The 25,714-nt window shown below is 36.5% G+C and overlaps 1 protein-coding gene across 1 annotated transcript in view; it reads right to left on the bottom strand.

The window, feature by feature from the left end:
* Positions 1 to 9,830: 9,830 nt before the first annotated feature.
* CFH (complement factor H) overlaps positions 9,831 to 25,714 on the bottom strand; it is a gene marked incomplete at both ends in the record, with an annotated part of 45,969 nt that continues 30,085 nt past the window's right edge. The window contains 12 exons of the mRNA XM_084245552.1: positions 9,831 to 9,904; positions 10,277 to 10,459; positions 11,887 to 12,060; positions 13,081 to 13,257; positions 13,884 to 14,057; positions 14,575 to 14,784; positions 15,258 to 15,446; positions 17,912 to 18,088; positions 19,098 to 19,277; positions 19,377 to 19,559; positions 20,287 to 20,463; positions 24,905 to 25,081. Of these exons, the coding sequence (XP_084101678.1) occupies positions 9,831 to 9,904; positions 10,277 to 10,459; positions 11,887 to 12,060; positions 13,081 to 13,257; positions 13,884 to 14,057; positions 14,575 to 14,784; positions 15,258 to 15,446; positions 17,912 to 18,088; positions 19,098 to 19,277; positions 19,377 to 19,559; positions 20,287 to 20,463; positions 24,905 to 25,081 (2,075 nt within the window). The remainder of the gene's footprint in view (positions 9,905 to 10,276; positions 10,460 to 11,886; positions 12,061 to 13,080; positions 13,258 to 13,883; positions 14,058 to 14,574; positions 14,785 to 15,257; positions 15,447 to 17,911; positions 18,089 to 19,097; positions 19,278 to 19,376; positions 19,560 to 20,286; positions 20,464 to 24,904; positions 25,082 to 25,714) is intronic.

The raw sequence follows: 25,714 nt of genomic DNA on the forward strand, positions 1-25,714 counted from the left end.
AATTTGTCCATCTCCTCTAGATTGTTGAACTTGTTTCCGTACAACCCTTCACAGTTGTTACTGATTATTCTTTTTATTTCTGCTGTGTCCGTTGTGATTTCTCCTCTTTCATTTCTGATCCTGTTTATTTGTCTTTCTCCCTTTTTTCCTTTGTGAGCCTAGCTAGGGGTTTGTCTATTTTATTGATTTTTTCGAAGAACCAGCTCTTGGTTTCATTAATGTTTTGGATTGTTTTTTTAGTTTCAATTTCATTTATTTCTGCTTTGGTTTTTATTATTTCTTTTCTTCTACTGGTTTTGGGGTTTTTTTGTTGTTTTTTTCCTAGATCTTTGAGCTTCGAGATTAGGTTGTTTCCTTGAGTTCTTTCTTGTTTCTTGATGTGAGCTTCTATTGCTATATATTTTCCTCTTATTACTGCTTTTGCTGTGTCCCATACATTTAGGATATTGGTGTCCTCCTTGTCATTCAATTCGCAGAATTTTTTAATTTCCTCTTTGATCTCCTCATTAGTCCAGTGGTCTTCCAGTAGTGTGGTTTTTAGTCTCCATGAGGTAGGAAATTTCCTTGCCTTCTTTTTATGGTTTATTTCTAGTTTGATGCCTTCATGGTCAGAAAAGATGGTTGGTATGATTTCAATCTTGGTGTATCTGTTGATGTTTGTCTTGTGCCCCAGTATGTGATCGATCCTGGAGAATGATCCATGTGCGCTTGAGAAAAATATGTACTCCTTTTTTGGGGGGTTTAGTGTTCTATAGATGTCTGTTAAGCCCAAATGCTCTAGGTCCTTATTTAGAGCTTTAGTTTCTTTACTTATTTTTGTCTTGCTGATCTATCCATTGTTGATAGTGGTGTGTTGAAGTCTCCCACTACGTATGTGTTTTTTCTGATGTCTGTTTTCAGAGATGACAACAGTTGTCTGATATATTTTTGTGCTCCTTCGTTTCGTGAGTATATGTTAATTAGTGTTATTTCTTCTTGAAGTATTGTCCCTTTGATCATAATGTAGTGACCGTTGGGATCCCTTTTTATTTTTTTGAGTTTGAAATCTGTTTTATCTGATATAAGTATAGCTGTTCCTGCTTTCTTTTTTGGTCCATTTGCTTGTAGGATTGTTTTCCATCCTTTAACTTTGAGTCTATTTTTATCTTTTGTAGCTAAATGTGTTTCCTGGAGATAGCAAAAGGTTGGGTTTTGTTTCTTAATCCAGGCTGCAACTCTGTGTCTTTTTATTGAAGAGTTTAGTCCATTTACATTTAGGGTTACTATTGATATGTTAGCATTTATATTTGCCATTGTGTTTGACTTTCCTTTGATTTTATTTATTCTTTTAATATCTTTTTTGTTTTTCCTTGCCTTCTTTCGTTGTTATTCGTCCCTCTGAGGTTCTGGCTTTAGGATTCCTTGTAGTATATTTTGGAGTGGGGTTTTATTGGTAATGAAGTTCCATAGTTTCTGTTTGTCTGGGAAGGTCCTTATTCTTTCTTCATAGAGGAAGGAAAGCTTTGTGGGATAGAGTATTTTTGGTTGACATCTGTTTTCTTGGAGTCTGTTGACTATGTCCTTCCACTCTCTCCTTGCCCATAGTGTTTCTTCAGAGAAGTCTGATGTCAGCCTGATTGGTTTTCCTTTGAATGTTATTTGTTTCTTCCCTCTTGTCAGCTTCATTATTTTTTCCTTGTCCTGGATTTTTGGGAGCTTCACTTTTATGTGTCTTGCTGTATTTTTCCTTTCGTCATGGAAGTTTGGTGTTCTTCTTGCTTCTTGTATATCACTTTTCCGCTCCTTCTTCACATTTGGGAAGTTCTCTTCAATTATCTCTTTGAATATTTTCTCTGTTCCTACATCTCTCTCCTCTCCTTCTTGTATTCCTATAACTCTTATATTTCCTTTCCTCTCGGTGTCCGATAGTTCCCGAAGTCTTTCTTCGTTCTTTTTCCTTCGTACTGCTCTTTCCTTTTCTGTTTTGGTTCTTTTTATTTCTGTGTCTTCAAGAGAACTTATTCATTCTTCCATTTCATCTATTCTGCTTTCATTGCTTTTCCCAGAATTCTTTAGTTCTTCCATTAATTCTTTGATCTCCTGCATTTCTTTTACTTCCCTCTTTAGGGACTCAATTTCATTCTTCTGATTGTTGATTATTTTTCCCTTTTCATTGTTTTCCTTTATGAGTTCTGTCATTTTTTTAATCATGGCAATTTTAAATTTTCTTTCTGGAAGGCTCAGAATTCTTCCAAGTTACTGTCGTTGCAATCCGGGGGCTGGTTTTCTTTTTGTGGTGTGCTTCTTCCCTGAGGAGTTGCTATGTTGCGTGTGGTTCTTCTACTCACTACTGTCTGTTTTCTAATTTGCCGTATGCGTTGGGACACTGTGTTGCTGGGACTGGCCGGCATCTTGAGTAAGCTTCTCTGCTCCCCTTTGGCTCTTCCGGGAGCCATCTGTCAGTTTCAAGCAGATTTACTGGAGAAAGGTCCCTGTTCAAAAATGCCGATGTGGGGACACACTCCCCTGTGCTCCTGGTCTGCCCCGGAGGTGGGTTCCCTCTCCCCCTCTGGGCTTGGACTGCAGGCCAGAGGTGTTCTGGTGTGGGCGAACTTCCCCGGCTCACCTCTGGCTCCTGAGGGAGCCTTCTGCAGGCAGTCTTTATTGAAGAAATGTCCCTGTTCTAAAATTGCGATGCGGGACACACTCCCTGCGTGTCCAGTCTCAGGCACACTCTTCTGCGCGCCTGGTCTGCCCCGGCTTTGGGTACTCGCTCTCCCTGTGGGCTCAGACTACTGGTCGGCAGGGGCCCGGTGTGGGCTAACTTCCCAGTTGGCCACTGGCTCTCCTCCAGGAGCCTCTGCTGGTTTCAAGTCGCTAGGTGGCGCCAGAGATCTCTCCTAGAGCCCTTGGGGAGCTGTTTTTTTTTTTTTTTTTCACCCCGTGGGACAGGAAACAGAGCGGGAATGGTAGGATAAACCTCAACGGCTTTGGGGTGCTGTGTCTGCCTTGTGCTCCACCATCGTGGAGAACCCACGCCCCGAATTTTGTGCTCCGGATCTCAGTTCCAAAGCCCTCAGGTCCAGGACGCGGGCTGTAGCCCAGTTCAGTGTCCACAGAATGGCGTCTTTTGCACCCCGCTCCCATGCCTGGGTGCCTGGTTCCTGGATACTCATTGAGGGGCTTTCACCTCAGTGAAGGTCTTCGCGCGCGTCTCCCTGCAAGCCTAGGTCGCAGGCGCAGGGACCTGGGCAGCCGTGATCCCAATCTGCGTTTGCTTTTCAACCGCGCTGCTTTTCCGTGCTATCCCTATCCCGATCCGCGTTTGCTTTTCCAGCATGCCGCTTTTCGGGCACAAGCTTACCACGTGGCCCGGGGCTGTGTGCCGGTCCTGGCCTTCTCCTGGGGGGCGGGGTCTCTGTTTAATGGCGCCTGGAGCTTACCTCCATGGCGAATCCTGCAGGGTTATCTGCAGCTCCCGTTCACGGGGTGTGGTGGCTGAAATAGTTCCTTTCCACTCACAGTCCTGCTTGCTGCGTAGTTTGTTCTTGTTGGTCCTTTTAGTGTGTTTTTTTCCTCCTCTCTGCAGGTCGGAGAGTGCCTACTTTGTGGGTGGGGGAGGAGACCAGGTTTCTGTGCTTTCCTCCCTTCTAGTCCTCTTTTTGGCAACTTTCTTCTTCGGGTAGTTTGCTGGAGTCACCCGTTTATCTTCCGTGTCCCAGTTCTCACTGGGACCTGCCGCTTTTCCTCCCTATTAACTTTTTTTAATGGGAGATCTTACTCGCAGCGTCTCCTCTCCGCCATGTTGCTCCGCCCTCTCTCTCTCTTGTTTCTTCATGTGAGCTTCTATTGCTATATATTTTCCTCTATTACTGCTTTTGCTGCATCCCATACATTTAGGATATTGGTGTCCTCCTTGTCATTCAATTCACAGAATTTTTTAATTTCTTCTTTGATCTCCTCATTAGTCCAGTGGTCTTCCAGTAGTGTAGTTTTTAATCTCCATGAGGTAGGAAAGTTCCTTGCCTTCTTTTTATGGTTTATTTCTAGTTTGATGCCTTCATGGTCAGAAAAGATGGTTGGTATGATTTCAATCTTGGTGTATCTGTTGATGTTTGTCTTGTGCCCTAGTATGTGATCGATCCTGGAGAATGATCCGTGTGCGCTTGAGAAAAATGTGTACTCCGTTTTTTGGGGGTTTAGTGTTCTATAGATGTCTGTTAAGCCCAAATGCTCTAGGTCCTTATTTAGAGCTTTAATTTCTTTGCTTATTTTTTGTCTTGTTGATCTATCCATTGTTGATAGTGGTGTGTTGAAGTCTCCCACTACGTATGTGTTTTTTCTGATGTCTGTTTTCAGAGATGACAACAGTTGTCTGATATATTTTGGTGCTCCTTCGTTTGGTGAGTATATGTTAATGAGTATTATTTCTTCTTGAAGTATTGTCCCCTTGATCATAATGTAGTGACCGTTGGGGTCTCTTTTTATTTTATTGATTTTGAAATCTGTTTTATCTGATATAAGTATAGCTGTTCCTGCTTTCTTTTTTGGTCCATTTGCTTGTAGGATTGTTTTCCAACCTTTAAATTTGAGTCTATTTTTATCTTTTGTAGCTAAATGTCTTTCCTGGAGACAGCAAAAGGCTGGGTTTTGTTTCTTAATCCAGACTGCAACTCTGAGTCTTTTAATTGAAGAGTTTAGTCCATTTACATTTAGAGTTAATATTGATATGTTAGCATCTGTATTTGCCATTGTTTGTCTTTCCTTTGATTTTATTTATTTATTCTTTTAATAACTTTTTTTTTTTTTGGCCTTCTTTCATTGTTATTCGTCCCTCTGAGGTTCTGGCTTTAGGATTCCTTGTAGTATTTTTTGGAGTGGGGGTTTAGTCGTAATGAAATTCCAAAGTTTCTGTTTGTCTGGGAAGGTCCTTATTCTTTCTCATAGAGGAAGGAGAGCTTTGCGGGATAGAGTATTCTTGGTTGGCATCTGTTTTCTTGGAGTCTGTTGACTATGTGCCTCCACTCTCTCCTTGCCCGTAGGGTTTCTTCAGAGAAGTCTGATGTCAGTCTGATTGGTTTTCCTTTGAATGTTATCTGTTTCTTCCCTCTTGTCAGCTTCATTATTTTTTCCTTGTCCTGGATTCTTGGGAGCTTCACTATTATGTGTCTTGCTGCATTTTTCCTTTCATCGTGGAAGTTTGGTGTTCTTGCTTCTTGTATATCAATTTTCAGCTCCTTCTTCACATTTGGGAAGTTCTCTTCAATTATCTCTTTGAATATTTTCTCTGTTCCTACATCTCTCTCCTCTCCTTCTTGTATTCCTATAACTCTTACATTTCCTTTCCTCATGGAGTCAGATAGTTCCTGAAGTCTTTCTTCGTTCTTTTTCCTTCGTACTTCTCTTTCCTTTTCTGTTTTGGTTCTTTTTATTTCTGTGTCTTCAAGAGTACTTATTCATTCCTCCATTTCATCTATTCTGCTTTCATTGCTTTTCCCAGAGTTCTTTAGTTCCTCCATTAATTCTTTGATCTCCTGTGTTTCTTTTGCTTCCCTCTTTAGGGACTCATTTTCATTCTTCTGTCCATTGTTTTCCCTCTTAGGGTCTCAATTTCCTTCTTCTGATCATTGTTTTCTTTTATGAGTTCTGTCATTTTTTTAATCATGGCAATTTATATTCTCTTTCTAGAAGGCTCAGAAGTTCTTCCAAGTTACTGTCGTTGCAATCTGGGAGGTGGTTTTCTTGAGTTGTTAGGTTGCGTGTGGTTTCTACTCCCTACTGTCTGTTTTCTAATTTGTCGTATGCATTGGGACACTGTGTTGCTGGGACTGGCCGGCATCTTGGGTAAGCTTCTCCGCTCCCTTCTGGCTCCTCCAGGGGCCATCTGTCTGTTTCAAGCAGACTTTACTGAAGAAAGGTCCCTGTTCTAAAATACCGATGTGGGGACACACTCCCCTGTGTGCTTGGTCTGCCCTGGTGGTGGGTTCCCGCTCCCCCTCTGGGTTTGGACTGCAGGCCAAAAGGGGCCTGGCGTGGGCGAGCTTCCCGGCTCACCTCTGGCTCCTGAGGGAGCCTTCTGCAGGCAGTGTTTACTGAAGAAATGTCCCTGTTCTAAAATGGCGATGCGGGGTGCACTCCCTGCGCGTCTGGTCTCAGGCACACTCTTCTGCGTGCCCGGTCTGCTCAGGCCGTGGGTGCTGGCTCTCCCTGTGGCTCAGACTACTGGTCGGAAGGGCCCTGGCGTGGGCTAACTTCCCAGCTGGCCACTGGCTCCTCCAGGAGCCTTCTGCTCGATTCAAGTCGCTAGGTGGCGCCAGAGATCTCTCCTAGAGCCCTTGGGGAGCTGATTTTTCCACCCAGCGGGACAGGGAACAGGGCGGGAATGGTAGGGTAAACCTCAACAGCTTTGGGGTGCTGTGTCTTCTTGTGCCCCACCGACGTGGAGAACCCACGCCCCAAATTTTGTGCCCTGGGTCTCAGTTCCAAAGCCCTCAGTTCTAGGACGCGGGCTGTAGCCCAGTTCAGTGGCGCAGGAATGGCGCCTTTTGAATCCCGCTCCCATGCCTGGGCGCCTGGTTCCTGCTCACTCAGTGAGGGCCTCCGCGCATCTCCCCGCAAGCCTAGGTCGCAGGCGCTGGGGACCTGGGCAGCTGTGATCCAGATTCGCATTTGCTTTTCAACAGCACTGCTTTTCCGCGCGATCCCGATTCCGATCCCCGCCGCTTTTCCGTGCAATCCCATCCCGATCCGTGTTTGCTTTTCCAGCGTGCTCCACTTTTCTGCGCAAGCTTACTGGGCGGCCCGGGGCTGTGTGCTGGTGCTGGTCTCCTCCTGGGGGGGGGGGGGCTCTCTTGAATGGCGCCTGGAGCTCACCTCCACAGCGAATCCTGCAGGATTCTCCATAGCTCCCGTTCACGGGGTGTGGTGGCTGAAATAGTTCCTTTCCACTCACACACAGTCCCACTTGCTGCGTAGTTTTTTCTTGTCATTCATTTTAGTTTGGTTTTTTTTTTTTTTTTCCTCCTCTCTGCTGGTCGGAGAGTGCCAACTTTGTGGACGGGGGAGGGGAGCAGGGTTCTGTGCTTTCCTCCCTTCTGGTCCTCTTTAATGGCAACTTTCTTCTTTGGGCAGTTTGCTGGAGTCACCCGTTTATCTTCCATGTCCCACTTCTCACTGGGACCTGCCGCTTTTCCTCCCTATTAACTTTTTTTAATGGGAGATCTAACTCGCAGTGTCTCCTCGCCGCCATGTTGCTCCGCCCCTACTAATTGATATATAAATGTTGAACCATTCTTGTGTTCTTAGAATAAACCCCACTTGGTCATGGTGTATAATACTTTTGATGAGTTGTTGGATTTGTTTTGCTAAGTTTTTTTTTTTGTTTGCTAAGTTTGTTTTTTTTTTTTTAAAGATTTATTTATTTATATAAGCACTGGGTACAGTCAGAAGTGCCAGAGGGTGAGAGAATTTACCAGAGCCCAAGAGGGGAGCAGAACAGGCAGAAGGAGCAAAGTGCACTGCTCAGGGGAGCAGTGGACTTGGCAGGAGAGGTCTGCCCTGCCATGTGGGACCCTCTCCAGCAGCCAGGGATCAAACTGGCGCTGCAGAGGCTGCGGGCAGCTGTTTTGCTAAGATTTTATGGAGAATTTTAGCATCTGTGTTCATAAGGGAGATTGGTTTGTAATTTTCTTCTTGTATGTTATCTTAAGTTTTGGTACCAGTGTAATATTGGTTTCGTAAAATGTATTTGGTAGTATTCGTTCTTTATTGATTCTTTGAAATAATTTTTGTAGGATGGCCATTAGTCGTGTGGCCTGTGACAACTTTGGTGTACTCTGTCTCAGGACTGCGTTTCAGCAGTCTGTGTGGGTTTTTGGCAGGAATCTTGTGGGAAGTCACAGGGGCCTTGGTAGGCTGGGGCTGGTGGAGTCCGTAGAAGTTGGCAAGACCTCTGTTGTTCTGGGTAGGGCATGTTGTCTTGTGCTGGAGATCATGAGGTGTCCAGGCACGCTGGCCCCTCCCCAAGTTGCATCCCAACTCTCACCTGACCAAGCTGGGCCTGGCAGAGTCCCCCGGAAGTTTGCGGGTGTTCTTGTTTTTTTAGACCAGCCAGCTATTTATGATATTATATGGTTTCTCCTTCAAAACAAAATTTGTGTTTTTCACTGGAAAAACAATAGACACAGTTTTCTTGTCATGTTAGGGTTTTGCATTTGACAAATTCTGCCAGGCTGTGGGATGTTGGTGTTAAAGTCTGAACTTTGAAGTCAGACTGCCTGGATTTGAATTTTTTAGCTGTATGATGTTGGCAAAATACATGAAGCTTATTGGGTCTTGATTATTTCATCTGTAAAATGTGCATCTAAATTATGGTACCTGCTTCCTAATGATGTGAAGATAAATGAGTTAAATAAGATACCTAAAACTATGCTTGGAATGTAAGATGTACTTTGAAAATTATCAGTAATGATAATGTGGAGTTTAGAGGAGTTTGGTAGGGAACAAAGAAATTTAGTTGGTCACTAGAGCCAGAGCAGGGAGCAGAGCAGGCAGAAGGACCGCGGCAGGAGAGGTCTGCATGCCATGTGGGACCCTCCTCTGGTGGCCAGGGAGCAGCCGGGGATCAAACTGGTGCTGCAGAGGCTGCGGGCAGTTTCGCAACCCAGCGCTCAATTGCTGCGTCACCAGGGAGGCCCTGAATATTTTCTTTTTTTAATTTTTTTTTTTTAATTATACGAGCACTGGGTACAGTCAGAAGTGCAGGAGGGTGAGAGAAATCACCAGAGACAGAGGGGACAACAGAATAGGCAGACTGATGAAATACACTGCTGAGGGGACCAGCGGGGGGCAGGAGAGGTGTGAGTGCCATGTGGGACCCTTGCTGGCACCTGAGGATGTAACTAGTGCTGCAAAGGCTGCGGGCAGCTTCGCAGCCCAGCGCTCAAAGGCTAAGCCACCGGGGAGGCCCTATTTTTAATTTTTTGAGTAATCTCCATACTGTTTTCCATAATGGCTTACCTAATTTCTTTTTATGAATATTTCAATTACACTCTGTGGTAGATAGTCTTGTAGAAGACTTTAATGATTTTTATATTAATGTATTAAGAAATAAACCAAAGTAATAACTATTTACATCTTATAACTAACAAAGGTATGGTTTAGTTTGGTTTTTACATATTTGTGAGCTAATATTATTTTGAATAAGGATACAAGAATGTTTTTATCATTTCGTCTGAAATAGTCTCAGAAAGTCTCAGAAGTTATAAAGAAAACTTTGAGTAAATCAGGAGAGTGATGGATGGAAAAAGCAGGCACTAAAGGAATTGAATTTCTGCCCACTAGTATTTTCAGAATAGGACACATATTTTGGTTTACCAAGTTTTAATGTAATAATTGAAAGAAGCACTTCATTGATCTCTCAGATTATAATTGCATATCCATGTTACATTAAATACAAATTCTGGTTTATTAAAGAAAATGAATCAAACAATCCTTGAAACAATAAGTAGAGATTGGATAATTTGAGCAACATTAAGTTCAAAATTGTATTAATAATGAATAACTGTACATATTGTAAGTTTTGACTACACTTTATGCATTTTTTATATACAAGTGGGATATATCAGTGTTCCTTTCTGACAGGTTTTTCGTAAGGATTCTTTTGTCTCTGGACGATATCCATTTTTACACACAAATTCAACAGGTTCCCCTGACTGAGAATAAAGTTTTTTAGCATCTATCCATCTCAACCTTATATGATGTTCCTCCATGGCTGTTGGTGATATTATGCATGGCTCTAATGGGGAGAAAAAGAATGTAAAACATTTAGTGACAAATATTTTCACAGGACTTTAGACTTTCAAGGGCAATCTACATTGGTCCAAGAATTTTCGAAACTGTTTCCTAACCAAAACATCAGTTGTACCTAGTATTAAATTAATTATTTAAATTATTAATTTAAGTAATATATAAATTTAATTAATATTTAAATTAATGATTTAAATGTTAAATGATAAATGATGTAAAAATAAAGCACTGTGTTTAATGTGTGATAATTAAATGTTATAATCCCAGATTTATAGTATCAATGATCATATTAAGAAGTTTGATTGAAGGAAATTGTTGCTGTTGTTGCTTGAAGGATGTTACAATGTCTGATTTCCTCACACATTATTTTGTAGCCAACCATTCACAGAATAATAGTTTCTTCATCCATGAAAATTTTAGTTTAAAGAGTAAAACAACATACACATTAGAGTGATTTTCCGAGTTTTCATCAGGATTTTAAAATACTTACCTAGACATTCTGGTGGTTTTGACCATTCTCCATTGCGGCATATTACATTCTGGTTTCCATCAAGTTTATAGAAAGACTTGCATCGGTACTCAACTGATGTTTCTGGAGCATATACTGGTAATAGGAGTGAGGTAATATCTCCATTGTTTATAGGTGGAGGCGGGCCACATTTTCCTTTCGAGTCTAAAAAAATATATGATTTGCTGAAATTGACCTGTTAATCTCAGGTTATTTCAATAAATTCAACAGGTTAAAAATGTATATGAAATCACATAAGACCCTAAATAGGCAAGTAGTCCTTACAAAACGATGAAGAAGAGAGGTCTCATAAGACCAGATTTCAAACTACAGCATAAAACTACAGTGATAAAAACTATATGGTACTGGAATAAAAGTAGATACAAAGACCAATGGAATAGAATTGAGAACCCAGAAATAAGCCCAAACTTTATTGTCAGTTAATCTGTACATGGAGCCAGGATACACTGGATAAAGGAAACTCTTTAACTAATGGTGTTGGAAAAACTGGACAGTCGCAGGGAGATAAAGAAAAACATCAACAAGGGGCTGATGCAAACTCTGCAAAGAACATATGCAACTAAACAAAAAGAAAGCAAATAACCCAATAAAAAAAATGGACAGAAAAGCTAAATAGACACTTCTCCAAAGAAGACACACAGATGGACAACAGACAGAAGAAAAATAAAACCTTATTATCACTTATTCTTAGAGAAACTCAAATCTAAACCACAATGAGATACCACTTCACCCATATAGAAATGGTCCACATCAAAAAGACCAGAAACAGCAAGTGTTGGTAGGATGTAGAGAAAAAAGAACCAGTGTACATTGTTAGTTGGAATATAGACTGTCTCAGCTCCTAAGGAAAACAGAATGAAGTTTCTCAAAATTAAAGTTGGGTCTGTCATATGATCTAGCAATTACAAACCTTGGTATCTACGTAAGGAATGCAAAGACACTAATTCAAGGGACATATGCACTCCTAAGTTCATTGTAGCACTATTTACACTCGCCAACTCATGGAACAACCCTAGTGTCAAGGAGAAATGAGTGAGTTAAGAAGCTGTGGAATGTATTCACAATGGAATACTACTTAGCTATATAAAAAGAAAGATGAACTCTTTCTGTTTGTGACAATGTGGATGTACCTGGTGGGGGTTATGCTAAGTGAAATAAACCAGAAGGAGAAAGAAATATCAGATGGTTTCATTCTCTTGTGGAATACAAAATGAAGGGTCAAAGAAAACAAAACCAAAAATATACTCTAGAAATATTAAACTAAGTTACCATATTTATTTATCAAAAATCACTAAGTGTCTTAATCCTTAAGATAGGGAATTTTCCATGATTCCAATAGTTTCAGTTTGTTCAAATCTTTCATAAAATAAACTATGTTGCTTCTTCAGTCAAAAAATAATTGGATTTTAAAGTACCTTCATTTTATTTGTGTTGAAACACATATTTAATAAGAACAACTACATATATCTTATTATTATCCTTAGATGTCATACTTGGGATAAATATGTTGATATATTGACTATATCACCAAATACATTATCTAAAATCATGTATAAAATATGATACTCTACATTTGCACTCAGGTGGTTTTGTCCATGTTCCATTTAAACATATCACTTCCATATCCCCAAATATGTCGAAAGGTTTTTTGCATTCATACTGTACTCTCTCACCAGATGAGTACCTAGGCATCTTGTTTGGTATCACAGCATTTTCCACTCTGGGTGGATCTACACAGGAAACATCTGTAGAGGAAGAGAAAAGCATCTCCAAAGTAATGATTCATGTGAGTAGCAAATCAGTAAATGGGGTCCCAACTATATGTCAAAGGGGAATCAAAATAAATAATCTGTCATGAAAAAATACTAATTTTAATAAATTTGCGTGCAAAATTAAAGAAAGAAGGATAAAGCAATCTATTTTTTGGTAACGTTGACTCCCCTGTACCTTACCCTTAAATAGAAGATACATAGACATTTTTGAATCAGTGAAAATGAGAGTTTTACTGGACATGTCCATGGGTTTAGTAAAGTAAATATTATAAATTATAAAAATTCAAGGTGACTTTACAATCCACAAGAAATTCATAAGAAAGAGATTAATTGACATCAATTAATGAATATGGTTTGCAACCATCCTGTTTATGAAGTGTAATTAAAGGTCCATCGAAAAGTACACGTGGTAGACACTTCTTCACAGAATATATCTGGAGCTGTAACACTTTGAAGACCATGGTTAAGGAAAGATGATTAATCCAGTGATCCCAATTGATGTGGAGAAAAAAAGGGATGTAAATGTGTCATTTATGAAAACACTTTTTTGGAGTGTTTTTTTGCAAAATTTTAAATTACTTTAATGAGTGACTCGCAATTCATCAGTGAGAGTCAAGGAATATGTTAGCTAGTAGGTTACATAGTATTTATGTTTGATTCTTAAACCAAAGTGTGCACAGAATCCCCTGGGAATTGTTCAAACAGTTTCAGGGTTGAATCCCCAGAGGTTTTGATTCAGCAGGTTGAGTGAGCTTGTGAATTTGCATTTCTAGCAATTTCCAGAAGATGCTGATGCTGCTATTCCAGAGACCAAACTAAGAATTATTGGGCTTTAGCATTAGCCACTGAGTATACAATTTTATCCCATTTTGTTAGGCATAAACAATCTTTGATCTGGCCTAAAATATCCTATGTCTATTTCTAATGATGCTAGATGCAATTAAATTACTTAAAACACCTTAACAAATTAATTTTTAAAAATTATTGTAGTACCTCTACATGTTGGCCTTCCTATCCATTTTCTCTTAATACACTGTACAGTATTGGAGCCATCTATTTGGTGATATTCTGGACATTTATAAGCCACTTTTTCTCCTGACCTATATGATTCCTTTTTCTGACCTATGAGTATGGCATCACCAAAGCTGGGTAAATTATAACAATCCGTTTCTGAAAGACAAAAAAGAAAGTAATAGGACCTTGCTTAGTAAATATTTAAAAATACATAATGGTCAATAAGTATATTCAGAATAGTTCTATCAAAGCAATAAATGCTCTACTATACTTTCTTATGCATGGTAGCAGGTTTGACTTGGTTTAGTGTAACAGTGTAACAAAGAAATGAAAGCCTAAGAGATATGGATACTTACATGCTTGAGACCATATTTCTTAAATTCTTTTTTTTTTTTGCCTGTACAGGCCATAATATTATGTATTTCTCTTTCTGTTTTGGTCAAAATCTGTTACCTTTGAGTTAGAGAAATATCTTATAAAACTATATATTTATAAGGTGATAACCAACAGTATATTGAATAATGACGAGATTGAGGAGCTGTTGTGATATTGGAAAGAAGTGAGAAATCTCTGAGGATGTATATCAAAGGACATTGAAAGTGCTCACAAGATAATATGAAAATAAATTAAGTTGGTTCATGTCACACTTTAATTACTAGGCCGATTAATTTTATACTAGAACTAGAAAATATCCACAGATACTTTGTTAAAATATATAATTACTACTTAGTTTCACATTTGAACCATTTGATGATATGAATTAGAAAGAAGATATACTATACTTATGCATTCTGGTAGAGGGGACCATTTTCCTCCTAAACATGTTATAGTTGCAGGTCCATCAATCCCAAAGCCTTCGGTACAATGGTAGGTGACAATTTCTCCATATTGGTAATTGTCTCCCTTTAGATATAGAATACCATGGGAAATCAAACCTGGAGGTTCACAAGGAAGTCCTAAAAAGAAATGAAAGTATGATCACATGTTACACTAACTCTGGGATTTAATTTAATGTGTGGATACAGGAGCTACCATGACATCAAAGCAAATGCACACAAATGCTTCCTAGAATCGCTATTCTGGTTCAGCTGTCAACTTGAGCAAGAACTTGAATTTAAAATGTCAGTATATTATTTAAGAGATTTTCAATATTTCTCTATCCAATCATGTATAATAATAGAAACTAATCATCTTAAGGAAGTAGCATATATTCAAAGATATCAGAAAAGACATTTTTAAGAAGAATATAACATTTTTTTAACAACTTGATGACATCTCAAACATGCATAAAATTGTTAGAATTTCAAGTGACCTATAATGAGTCATTGAAATGAACAATAATAGGATTGATTTGATTATAGAAAAAATTTTGGGTAAAATTAAAAAATGATATATAAATCTATGTATGATTGTCTAGTTTGGAATGAATTTTACTGAAAATGGAATTTTAATTTGGATATTGTCCTTCCTCACCTACACACTGAGGTTGAGGGCTCCATTTTCCCATGTGGCATGTTATTTCATCTTCTTCAGATTTCTTGAAACCATCATCACAAATGTAACTAAGTTTGGTGCCATGTGGATAAGTCTTGGATCCTAGTGTAACTTTCCTTTCTTCTGTAGAGTTAGACAATTGAATGGTTCCATGTTCTATATGAGGTAGTTGTGGACATGGCTTTTTTTCTGTATAAAGAACAGAGATCAAGGGTCAATTACAAATATAATGCTTAAATTAAAAAATTCAAACATTACATTGAACTTTAACATGGGGATAATTTTAACAAACTAAATTATTTAAACTGAAAAAAGCTGAAAATGGCAAGGATGTATATCTCCATAAAATCTGTGTTACTATCCACTTATATAATATGCTCCTTTGTTCTGGTCCTGTTATTATGAGGAGCAAACTATGCAACTGGAAATTTTATATGGTATATACATAGTTACCCAAATTTTTTGTCTGGATTTATTACACTGAAGTAAAAGAATGCTGACTGACACATGAACCTTGATTGCATTTAGTCTTTCAATATGAAGTGGAAAGATATAAAGAGAAATATAAAGACAAAGACCTCCACCTTGTTCACTTATACAAAATACAGGGGATTGTCAACGTCATCTGAAAAAATCATAAAGCATGGTAGGCAACAACTGACCAACACATTGTGGTATTGACTGCCATCTTCCATCTTTACACATAATTTCTTCTCCGCCCTGAATTAGATAGTTTTCTTCACAGAGAAGAGATATTCTTTCCCCATCCTGGTAATTCACTGTGGTTGTCATAGCTTCAGCATGGAGAATCTGAGGTGGAGGTGGGCAAAATTGTTTTGGTACTTCTACTTCTAAAATATGAAAATTATATTTCTTGATTAAAAATCATGTTAAAAATAATCAAAGAATAATTCAATAAATGAGAATAATAATATGTGATCAACTAATAATGCTATGTTCTATGTTTAAATCAGTTCTGCTTTTCAGCTTGATAGCATTTCACTAAATCATATTTGGTTTATTTTCTCTGGTTTTCCTCCCAGTTTGTTTTGTTTTTTCCTTTGATCAATTTTGCATAATTTGTGTGAAACCTACTTGAATTATTTCTAACAATTAGGACATTCTAACAGAGTTATTCACTTGGTGACAGGCACTAAATAATGAAATCAGGATCTCTTTCAGATATCCATAATCAGATATATTGGGATTGGATTAAAACCTTCACAGGATAGTCTACAGATAAAGGTGATTAGCCAGAGGAAGAATTACATTTGTTAATGATCAATTAATATGATATATGTTATTGGCAAAAAAAATAAGATTTAGATATTCAGTGGTTAATTCAGTAGTTTAAGGTATGCCATTTAAAATTCAGACTTCTCCTGGAGATACCATTTCCTAGTTTGCCTGAAATTTTAAGGGATTTTATATAAATGAAATGCACCTGGCTTAATGGATTAGCCAGCCTGGCTTTAGTTACATAACCCTCAGTTTATATAAGAGCCCTTGTAAACTTGTGTCTAAGCTCCCGTAAAACTGAGATCTATTTTTGAGTAATATGTGAAAATACCTGTTCAACTAAGGAATATAATTTGGAAGTTTTTGCACCTGGTCTGAATCCTGTAACACTGTATCTTTATTTGATGAAAGGGAAGTCATGTAAATCCTTTCAGTTGTCCAACCTTGTATATTCGAATGATTCAGGGAAATATTTGACTGACTAAAACACTTCATTCATGCTTTCTAATATTGTCAGATTTTCTATTTCTATCTAAGTCAAAAGCAATATTTAATTTTTGATTAAAAACATTTTTTCTTATTTCTGTTTTAAATATCTTTGCAGTTTTTTCCCAACTTATTCTCAAGGATTATTTTTCCTTTTATTTCTGTTATTTAACCACTTTTTCCTGAACAGTATTAATTTGCATTCACGCTTGATAGATTTGCTAAAGTTTGGTCTAACTACAGAGTTTCTCTAAAAGCTGCATTATATTCTGCAAATCACCTGTTTATCCTCTTCCTTAGCTTATCATAATAGATGCTTCAGTTATTCTTTCTTTCTTTGTCCTTTAGAAGTATGTTCTCTTCTATTAGATTGCAAGTGCTATGGCTTCATTTTGTTCTTTGCTATTATTTTTGCTCTTTATTTAGAGAGAGTGGTTTGAGGACATTGATCACATTAACTTTGCATGTTGGGAATTCTTTTATCACATGGGAAAGATCAATTGTTTTAAATTAATTGACTATATTATAATAAGGTAATATAGACTTCAGTACAAGGAGAACCACAAAAAATAAAGACAATTTATTTTAATTACAGAAAGGTTAATTCACAATGAAAATAATTATTAGAAGTGTGTATGCATCTAAGAATATGTCACAGTACATGAAACAAAGCTGGGCAGAACTAAAAAAGGAAAGAGAAGTATTCACAAGTATTCACAATTCTATTAAGCAACACTGATAGCTATTTTACTCTGACTGGTATAACAATTAGACAAAAAAAAATTTTGAAAACATAGATAAATTGGAAAAACACCATGAACCACTTTAACCTGATCTATCAAGTAGAATATTACTATGTTTCTATGTGAAAAGGTACCCACCACAAAGATAGAAATCATGTTGCACAATAAAAAACAAGTTTCAAAATACTAAAATCTTACACAAATGTTCTATGACAACAGGATATGACCAAAAATTAATAGAAATAGATTATACAAGCACAGTAGTGTGTAGTATAAAGAATTAAAAGCAATAATTTTCCAATAGCAGTAAACATTCCTGTTATCCAGATGTTCATTTAAAACCACCACATTTCTGGGTGGCTTACTATATATCTGATTGATGCACAAAATATAATTAGTATTTAGAAACACCATTTTGGGTAGTTTCTAAACTGCCTTCCAGCCTAAAACTTATTTTTTTAAAAAAAAGATTTATTTATTTATGCATACAAGAGCTGGAATGCAGTCCAGAAGTGGCGGTTGCGGAGTCAGGGGGAGAGGATTCACTAGAGACAGAGTGGGGAGCAGAACAGATGAATCTACTGAAATACACTGCTGAGGGCAGCAGCAGGCTAGACAGGAGAGGTCTGCTGTGCCATGTGGGTCAGCTCCCTGGCCATGGATCGAACTGGTGCTGCAGGGGCTGCCTGTAGTTTCATAGTGCCAAGACTTAACCGCTTGTGCTACCAGGGAGGCTCCTAATACTTATTTGTAACATTAAAAAACCTCTCATTTTCCTTTAAGATACTATTTTACAAGTTCAGGAGAAATAGAATAAAAATTTAAGAACTTTATTAACAGGAGCTTACCAGTGCAGTTTATTTTAGGATCCCATTTTCCATTTATGCAGGTGGCATATTTTTTTCCTGATTTTCCTTTGCAGTTGTAACTTACGTTGTAATTATGATTAAATTCAGTCATATTTGATAGATTTGGATCATTTGAAAATGGCTTTTCTGGTTTACACTTCTCAAGTGCATCTGTTTCTATAAAATGAAAAAAATTCCAGGAAAGGTTAATTATAAGACCAAAGCAACTACTCCAAAAAATAGCTATAGAACCAATACTATAATGAAATTAGAATATGTCTATAAATTCCACCAACCAGGGTACTCCTGATCATTGCAAGAGATGAGCTATTCTGTAGGAACATATTTCCTATACCTTGTCTTAGAAATTTTAGAGAAAATATCCATCATTAAGGTATTTGCGTATTGGAGACTGGAAGAGTATAAGAGGTTTACTCTTTTGTATAGTTGCCATAGCAAATGGTGATCACATGTTGAAATTTGTTCCCAGTGTGAAATCTCTGCAGATGTTCACATTCGTTTCTTGATTTCAAGCATCTCTATCTTTAATTGAACCTTAAAGCATTAATATAAAATAAGTATCTATAAAATCAAATGTATGTATTCTCTCTCTATATATATATGGAATCAAACATATAATGTTGCTAGTTTAAGTATATTTTTTCAGGCAAGGTAATGTTATATAGCAAGGAAGTAGATCTGATACATGTAGTATAGGATGTGACTATTTAAGCAGATCTTTTGTCTGATCACCAAACAGAAACAGATACTTAAATCAGTAATTGGGGATTTAAATTCATGAATTGTTTTCTGTGTGTACACTTAAAATATGAAGCTATTGGGAAGTATGAAAGTGCAGGCTAGAGGCAGGTATTAAATAAGCACTGGGAGGAGAAAATTGGAGTAAGACCTATTATAGCTGAAAGGGGATTATCTTAAAGTAAATATGGGTAGATTAACAAGAGAAAAGAAAACTGGAGTCAGAAGAGAATATAGTTGAGGCGAGTGTTTTGGTCTAAATTAGAGTGAAAAGAGGAAAGTTTTCATGACTCATATTACCTTGGGTTATACAAATTTGAATTCATTATAATTTGAGAATATCTCCCTATTTCAATAATGTTGCAAATCGGCATTTTCAAAGAGAATATTAAATTGATACATATTAATTTTAGGAGTGTATTCTTACCAATGCACTCAGGAAGTTGGCTCCACCTTCCATTAATGCAAGTGGCTGAGCTGTGACCAATCAAAGTAAATGCTTCTCTGCAACTGACCTGTACTGAATCTCCATGGTGATAGGGAGGGGAAGCATCTTCAACAAGGCCATTAGCAAGGTCAGGTATATCTCCACATGTGCTCTTCTCCTCTGAAAATTTCACAAAAATGTTTATCATTAAAATGTAATTTGTTATATATGAACACATGCAAAAAGTGTAGGCTATAGTTAATTTTTTTATTGAATTACCAATACACTTAGGCAAGTTTGTCCATTCTCCATTAACACATTGAATTTTATTGGAACCCTTCATCTGAAATCTAGGATTGCAAACATATTCCACCACTTCATTGTGTTCATATTCTTCTTTCTGTGCTTCTTTAACTTGTCCATTCAGGAGTTGTGGAGGTTTCCAACATGATTTCACTGTCCCTGCTGTAGAAATACTGTGTAAGGAGTGGTTAAATTGCATATTTTACAGTTTAAAAAACCCAGCAAAATAGATTTTTTCTTCAATTTGTTTTCTATTATATAACTTATTGTAACATTCTTAACCAATGAAAAAAGAAATGTTTACACCAGATTCATGTTTCCCACTTCTATTACTTTTACTGAACTAGCTTGTTGGAAGCGTATTCAAGCCTGTAAAATATTTCCTAAATATTCTAAAGATGTTTACAAACACATTAATAAATAGTTATGTAAATAATATTCCATGAACATTTTGTCAAAACTTTCAAAAAACACCATCATTTGAGATTAACAGATTAACATAGCTTAAATTTGATTAAGCTGTTCATGTAATTTAATTGACTGTAAGCTGATTTAATAATATTTAAACACAGTGAAGTGAGGTATCAGCCATGCTGTATTGAATATCCAATAATAATGTTGGAATTCAGGTAATAGGAAAAATAACAAAAGTAGTCCCTCTAGTGTCACCCACCTTATATCTAGTATCTATAGATACTTTTGCTACATATTTCAGAGCAATTAAAATTCTTAAATAAGGAAATCTGAAATATCTGCTACCCAATACATGTCCTCTGGTTTCAGCACTAGGTTATAGACCCAGTGGCAGCCAACAGAAATCAAGAGAAGAAAAAATATTGATAGCCAAATTCTAATTCTTGTTTCAAAAATTGTAATTAATATTTACCTTTACATGTTGGAAAATTAGGGGACCATCCAAAGTGGTAGCACTGAACTGAATCTGGTCCAACTCTGAAACGTTTCTGTCTGCAGAATAATTTCACCACATCTCCAATTTTATACTTGTTTTTGGAAGGCCGAACAGTTAAATAATCATCTAGTTTGGGAATTTTACATTCTCTTTCTATAAGAAAAGGTGAAGTAATTTACTGAAACTATCACTGCCCAAATAAATCTTATGTATGTCATGAGGTGCCAGGTGCTGCATATACAGAGGCGCATCAGATAAATCCTCCTTGTAAATTCATGTGAAATTCTCTATGAAATACTGAAATATTGCACAACAATATATGTGTCCTGTAAATTTATTTGTAAGTTCAATTTGCTTATAATGTGTTGATTTTATAACTGATATTTATTTAGTGTTATATTTTGTTACTGTAAAGAATACAAGTATCTTGTCATATTAAAAGATAATGATAGAGGTTTAAAATTGAACACAAATAGAAATTAGTATTTGTTTCATATTATTGGGGAACTGGAAAACACCCAAACCATTTCCTATATAGTTAGAGAAACATTAAAAATCACTTCATTAAGGGCCTCCCCGGTGGCACAGCGGTTGAACGCTGGGTTGTGAAGCTGCCCGCAGCCTCTGCAGCGGCGGTTCCATCCCTGGCTGCTCCCCGGCCACCAGAGGAGGGTCCCACATGGCATGCAGACCTCTCCTGCCGCCCACTGCTCCCCTCAGCAGTGTACTTCGGTCCTTATGCCTGCTCTGCTCCCTGCTCTGGCTCTGGTGAATTCTCTCACCCTCCCGCGCTTTTGACTGTACCCAGTGCTTGTATGTATAAATAAATAAATAAATCTTTTAAAAAAATCACTTCATTAAGTGAATAATCAAATAGAAATATAAACAGATCATACTGAAATATAAAACAAAATGAAGAAACATTGTGTTCAAGGATGCATTTGTATATTCATAGTATCCTGAATATTTACATAATAACCATCAATTTTTAATATATGATAATTTATACTATATTTTAATAAATTGCTTCTTTTCCTGATTGAGTTAGGAATTGTGAAACTTTCCCTAAAATTTGTAAAACTTGTGCAATTTGTGATATTGCTAAGTGTTTATCAAAAGTCATTTTTATTTGGAATCCTATCTGGAGAATAAATTTATAAATTTATTATAAAAAGAACTGGTATTCAAAATTTAGAATCATGCTAAAAAGAAAATTCATGCCATGTAAGAGTCAACTATTGGACATACTTATAATATTAGAAGGTAAATGTTTTTTAAAATAATGACACAAATCAAACTCAATGCATTTGCTTTAGGTTTGATGTTGAGTTTTGAAAATTAATTGAGATATTCACACCTTGAATGAGAAGCAGTGGGATTTCTTTCCTAAAATTCTATCCTGTGTTCTGCAAAACAGTGCCTTATTTGTTGTGTCTTTGTTTATACATTTTGTGCTCATTTTATGTGAATTTTGTATCTTATCACATTGCAAAAAACTTTGCCTTAACAACAGCAACAAAGAGATCTCAGCTGTTGGTGATTTTTTCAACTGTTGTATTTATCTAAATATGTCTTAGGGAATGTGATTTTAGGAGAAATTGAATGAACATTGTTTCCCTGAATGGGCAATATTTATCTTTATTCAGCAGTGAAAATCCCAAATCCTAACACTAATATAGTAAGTCTTCACTTAAATATCTTCAATAGCTGCTTGGGAACTGTGACTTTAAGCAAAACAATGTATAACCAAAGCAGGTTTTTGAATGATCTGCTTTTGGTTCCTGTCAGCCAGAATTGTGTTGTTCTCATTAACTTTTTAAGGAAGGACATTGAACAAAATGATGTATTCAAACAGCTGCTATACTTGGAAATGTTAATATGAATTTTTTTTAATCCAAAGTTTATGTGCATTTAAAGGTTCAATAGACATGGTTTGACTTAAGGGGTTTATGATAACAATTCCTTGGGAAAAGTTCTAAAAACAGGAATCCTGGAGCATTTGCAATAAATTCAAGTATCAGTCCGTGTGCAATTTTCTGCTACAGGGTTAAGGAAGTTGTTTTTAAAAATTACTAAACTCTTATGTCGCCATTCAACTTCTGGAGTCCCATATTGTGTTGGTGAATCCTACCAATGTGCCACATGATTATAAAAATATAAAATATATATAATTTTAGACAAACTTATATTTGTAATAGAAAGCCATAGTGGACACATTAATCACTCCAGCTTCAATATCCTCTCCATGTTTTCCTGGAATTGCAATATTAGCAGTAACATGGAAATTATATGTTCATGATTTTGTATTCTTTCTTTAAAAAGGGCACCTCAAATATACAAAAGCTTCTGTGTTCATAATGTATGATCTGCCCAGAAAAGAAAATCATGATTATCTTAAAAGCTTCCCTTTTACTTAGAACAAAGCCCAACCTCAACTGAACCATTCCTTGCCTACACTTGCAAAGCCAACTTACCGCCCTCTCCCAAGTCAATCCAGACTCCAGGCTTATGATCTTTGAATTTTTAAAATAGGTGAATTTTTTTTGCTGCCTCAGATGTTGCCTTTGTCCCTATTTCTATACCAAATGCTTTTCAAGCTTTCTTTGTATAGATATCTTCCTATATAAGACAGTGCTCTCAATCCCTTCCCCTTTACCATTCAGTATGTTCTCATGACTCATCTTTTTTTTGTTTTTCATATTCCTTTCACCACATAATTTCTTCTAGTAATAACCTGAACTTTCTGTTCTTTCGCTTAACCAAACTTCTTGAAAGCTATATACCACATGTTAAATTTTCTTAGTAATGAGTTTTCTTCAGAGGGACAGTGTAGATTCTGCTCTTTTTTTTTTTAAAATTTTTATTTATTTGCTTTGTCTTCATCTTCAAAACTGTTTCTGTTGTGGCTACTCTAGGTAGTCAGAACCAACAATTTTTTTAAAAACTGTTTTCTAACATGACATATCAACTGAATTAGAAATATTTACCACTTCAACTATCATAAGATGTAAATAGATTACAATTTCTTGGGTTTTGTAAGGTAGGCATGATGGCAAGAACTTTATAATGGCAATGCAGTGTAATAACCAAAGCAATCCTTTGAATTATTAGAGACTTCATGAATATTAAAATATTTTACAGATAAGAAGGCATGAATAAACTCCAGATAGTCTTGGTTGTTGCCCTAACTTGTATAATTAGTTAAGATCTGAATTGAACTTAGAACCCATCTAGGTTGATTCCACAGGCTTTACCATTATTCAGTCTATCATGATCATTTTCCTTCAATCATTTTCTCCTTTCCATATCTGTAACAACATTCTTTCTATCTTTTTTCCTCCTGATTCTCTGGGTTCTCCTTTTTCTAACTATGTTGTTGCCATTTCTCTTTTGTCTCACATCTAAATGTTAGAATGATCTTTGATCTGTCATGCGTTCTCCTCTTTCTTCATTTTGCATTACTTTTCCTATTTGATGTAATTGCTTATATGATGATAACCCCAAATATATATCTCCGGGCTACACCTGTATATTCAACTCTGTCGTTTAAGATGTCTGTGGGTAATTCAACCATAATGTGCCCACAGCATAGGTTGTGATGTTCCTCCCCAAATCTTTTCTCTTTTGCCAGCACCACCTTTCAGAAAGGCATGCCTATTTAACTACTTGCTTAAAAAAAAGTTCAAAAAAAATTGAACATACTTGGAAGTGCTGTGCCTCTTACTCTTTCTTTCACTTAATATTTAATAACATTTCCTATGTTTTCTATCACGAAAATATATCCCAAATCTGTCCTTTATTCTATATTTCCTCAGCCACTACCCTATGCACTTTTTATCTCTTCTTACCATAAATGGACTCCAGAATCTTCTCTTGCCAAGCACAAGCACAGGGAAAAGGTACGTTCAAAAATACAAATTCCTATTTTAAACTCCTTTATGATGTTTTACTAACCATAACATTAATACATATACTATATTCCCTTGCCATTATTCCATTGTATTCCACCCATTATTAGCTTAAAAATTCCCCCACACGCTGAGTAGAATTGGCTCACCCTGAAATTTCCCAGATATTGTTTGGTTTTCAAAGCTTTGCTCATACAGTTCCCTTGATTTGGAACACTACATATGCTCAATTCCCACAATTCAAACCCTGTTTCTAATCCCAGAAAAAAGGTGAATGGCAAACAAAGTAGATTTGTGGTATAGTCCACAGAACATGATAAAACCAGAAAATGAAGAGCTTCTCTCAGGACCTGCAGAAACTCAGGAGCAAAACAGCTGAGACGTTGATAAGAAGCTATAATTTTGCTTGTGAGTGGCCAGTTTTATATAATTTGAAAGCTAGCATTTAGAATGACCTAGACAATTATACTATATTCATAAATCCATCATGTATATGGCCCATAGAAAACATCATTTTAACACACACTGTTAAAGATAATTATCTTTGGACATCAAAACAACCTCATTTATCAGTTAATAACAATCAGCAAGTGACACCTTGATGTTAATCATTGTCCCTAAAAAATGACTCTAATTATCAATTTTACTAATTCTGAAAAAAGGAATACACCAAAAATAGCACTTACCATGGCATGTAGGTTTATCAGACCAACCATTGTCACCACATATTATGGAGCCAGTGGTGCCTCCATCTCTGTTCTCATATCCCTTGTCACATTCATATTCCACTTTGTCATTGAGTTTAAACCATCTGCTATCGTTTTTGGGTCTGGCATGCTCAAATACTGGCATATCACATGATTCTAATGCATGATAGAATTGAATATTCCATTTCTAATATTATTTAATGGACAATCTAATTGAGTAAATCCCATCCCAAGAGAAAATGATGTTATCAAAGAGTATGCTAATATCAAAGAGTATACTAATTATATAAAAATAAGCTATGTCAATGATAAATCACTGTCCTAAAGCTTACCCACAGTGAAAAAAAACAGTCTCTACATTTAAATTCTCTGAAAAGTTTATTTTAAGAACATTTTTCTCAATTATATTTCTGCCTTTATGCCACGAGAGAACAAAATAGACCATTACAGATATGTTGTTCTTAATATTACTAAACCAGAATAGCATTTTGTGAATGAAGATGTCAAACTTAGTAATAGTTGTGACAACTATACCAGCGAAAAATAGATTAATTGCAAAAAGATTAATTTTCAGTAATATGAGTAAATTGTTAAACATTCTATAAGATGTTTACTGGAAAAATATTAACCTTAAGGCATAAATCTGATTTAATATTCTCAAATATTTTCCTAATATCTTTGTATTCTTCAGTACTTATCAAGATTAAATGTAGAGTTCTATTGTTCGTAACTAGATATAAGAAAAATAAAGTATTTAAATATAGTTTCAATGTTCACTAAATGCTGCAC

The sequence above is a fragment of the Talpa europaea genome, assembly GCF_964194135.1.
Source record: "Talpa europaea genome assembly, chromosome: 10".
Taxonomy (NCBI): domain Eukaryota; kingdom Metazoa; phylum Chordata; class Mammalia; order Eulipotyphla; family Talpidae; genus Talpa; species Talpa europaea.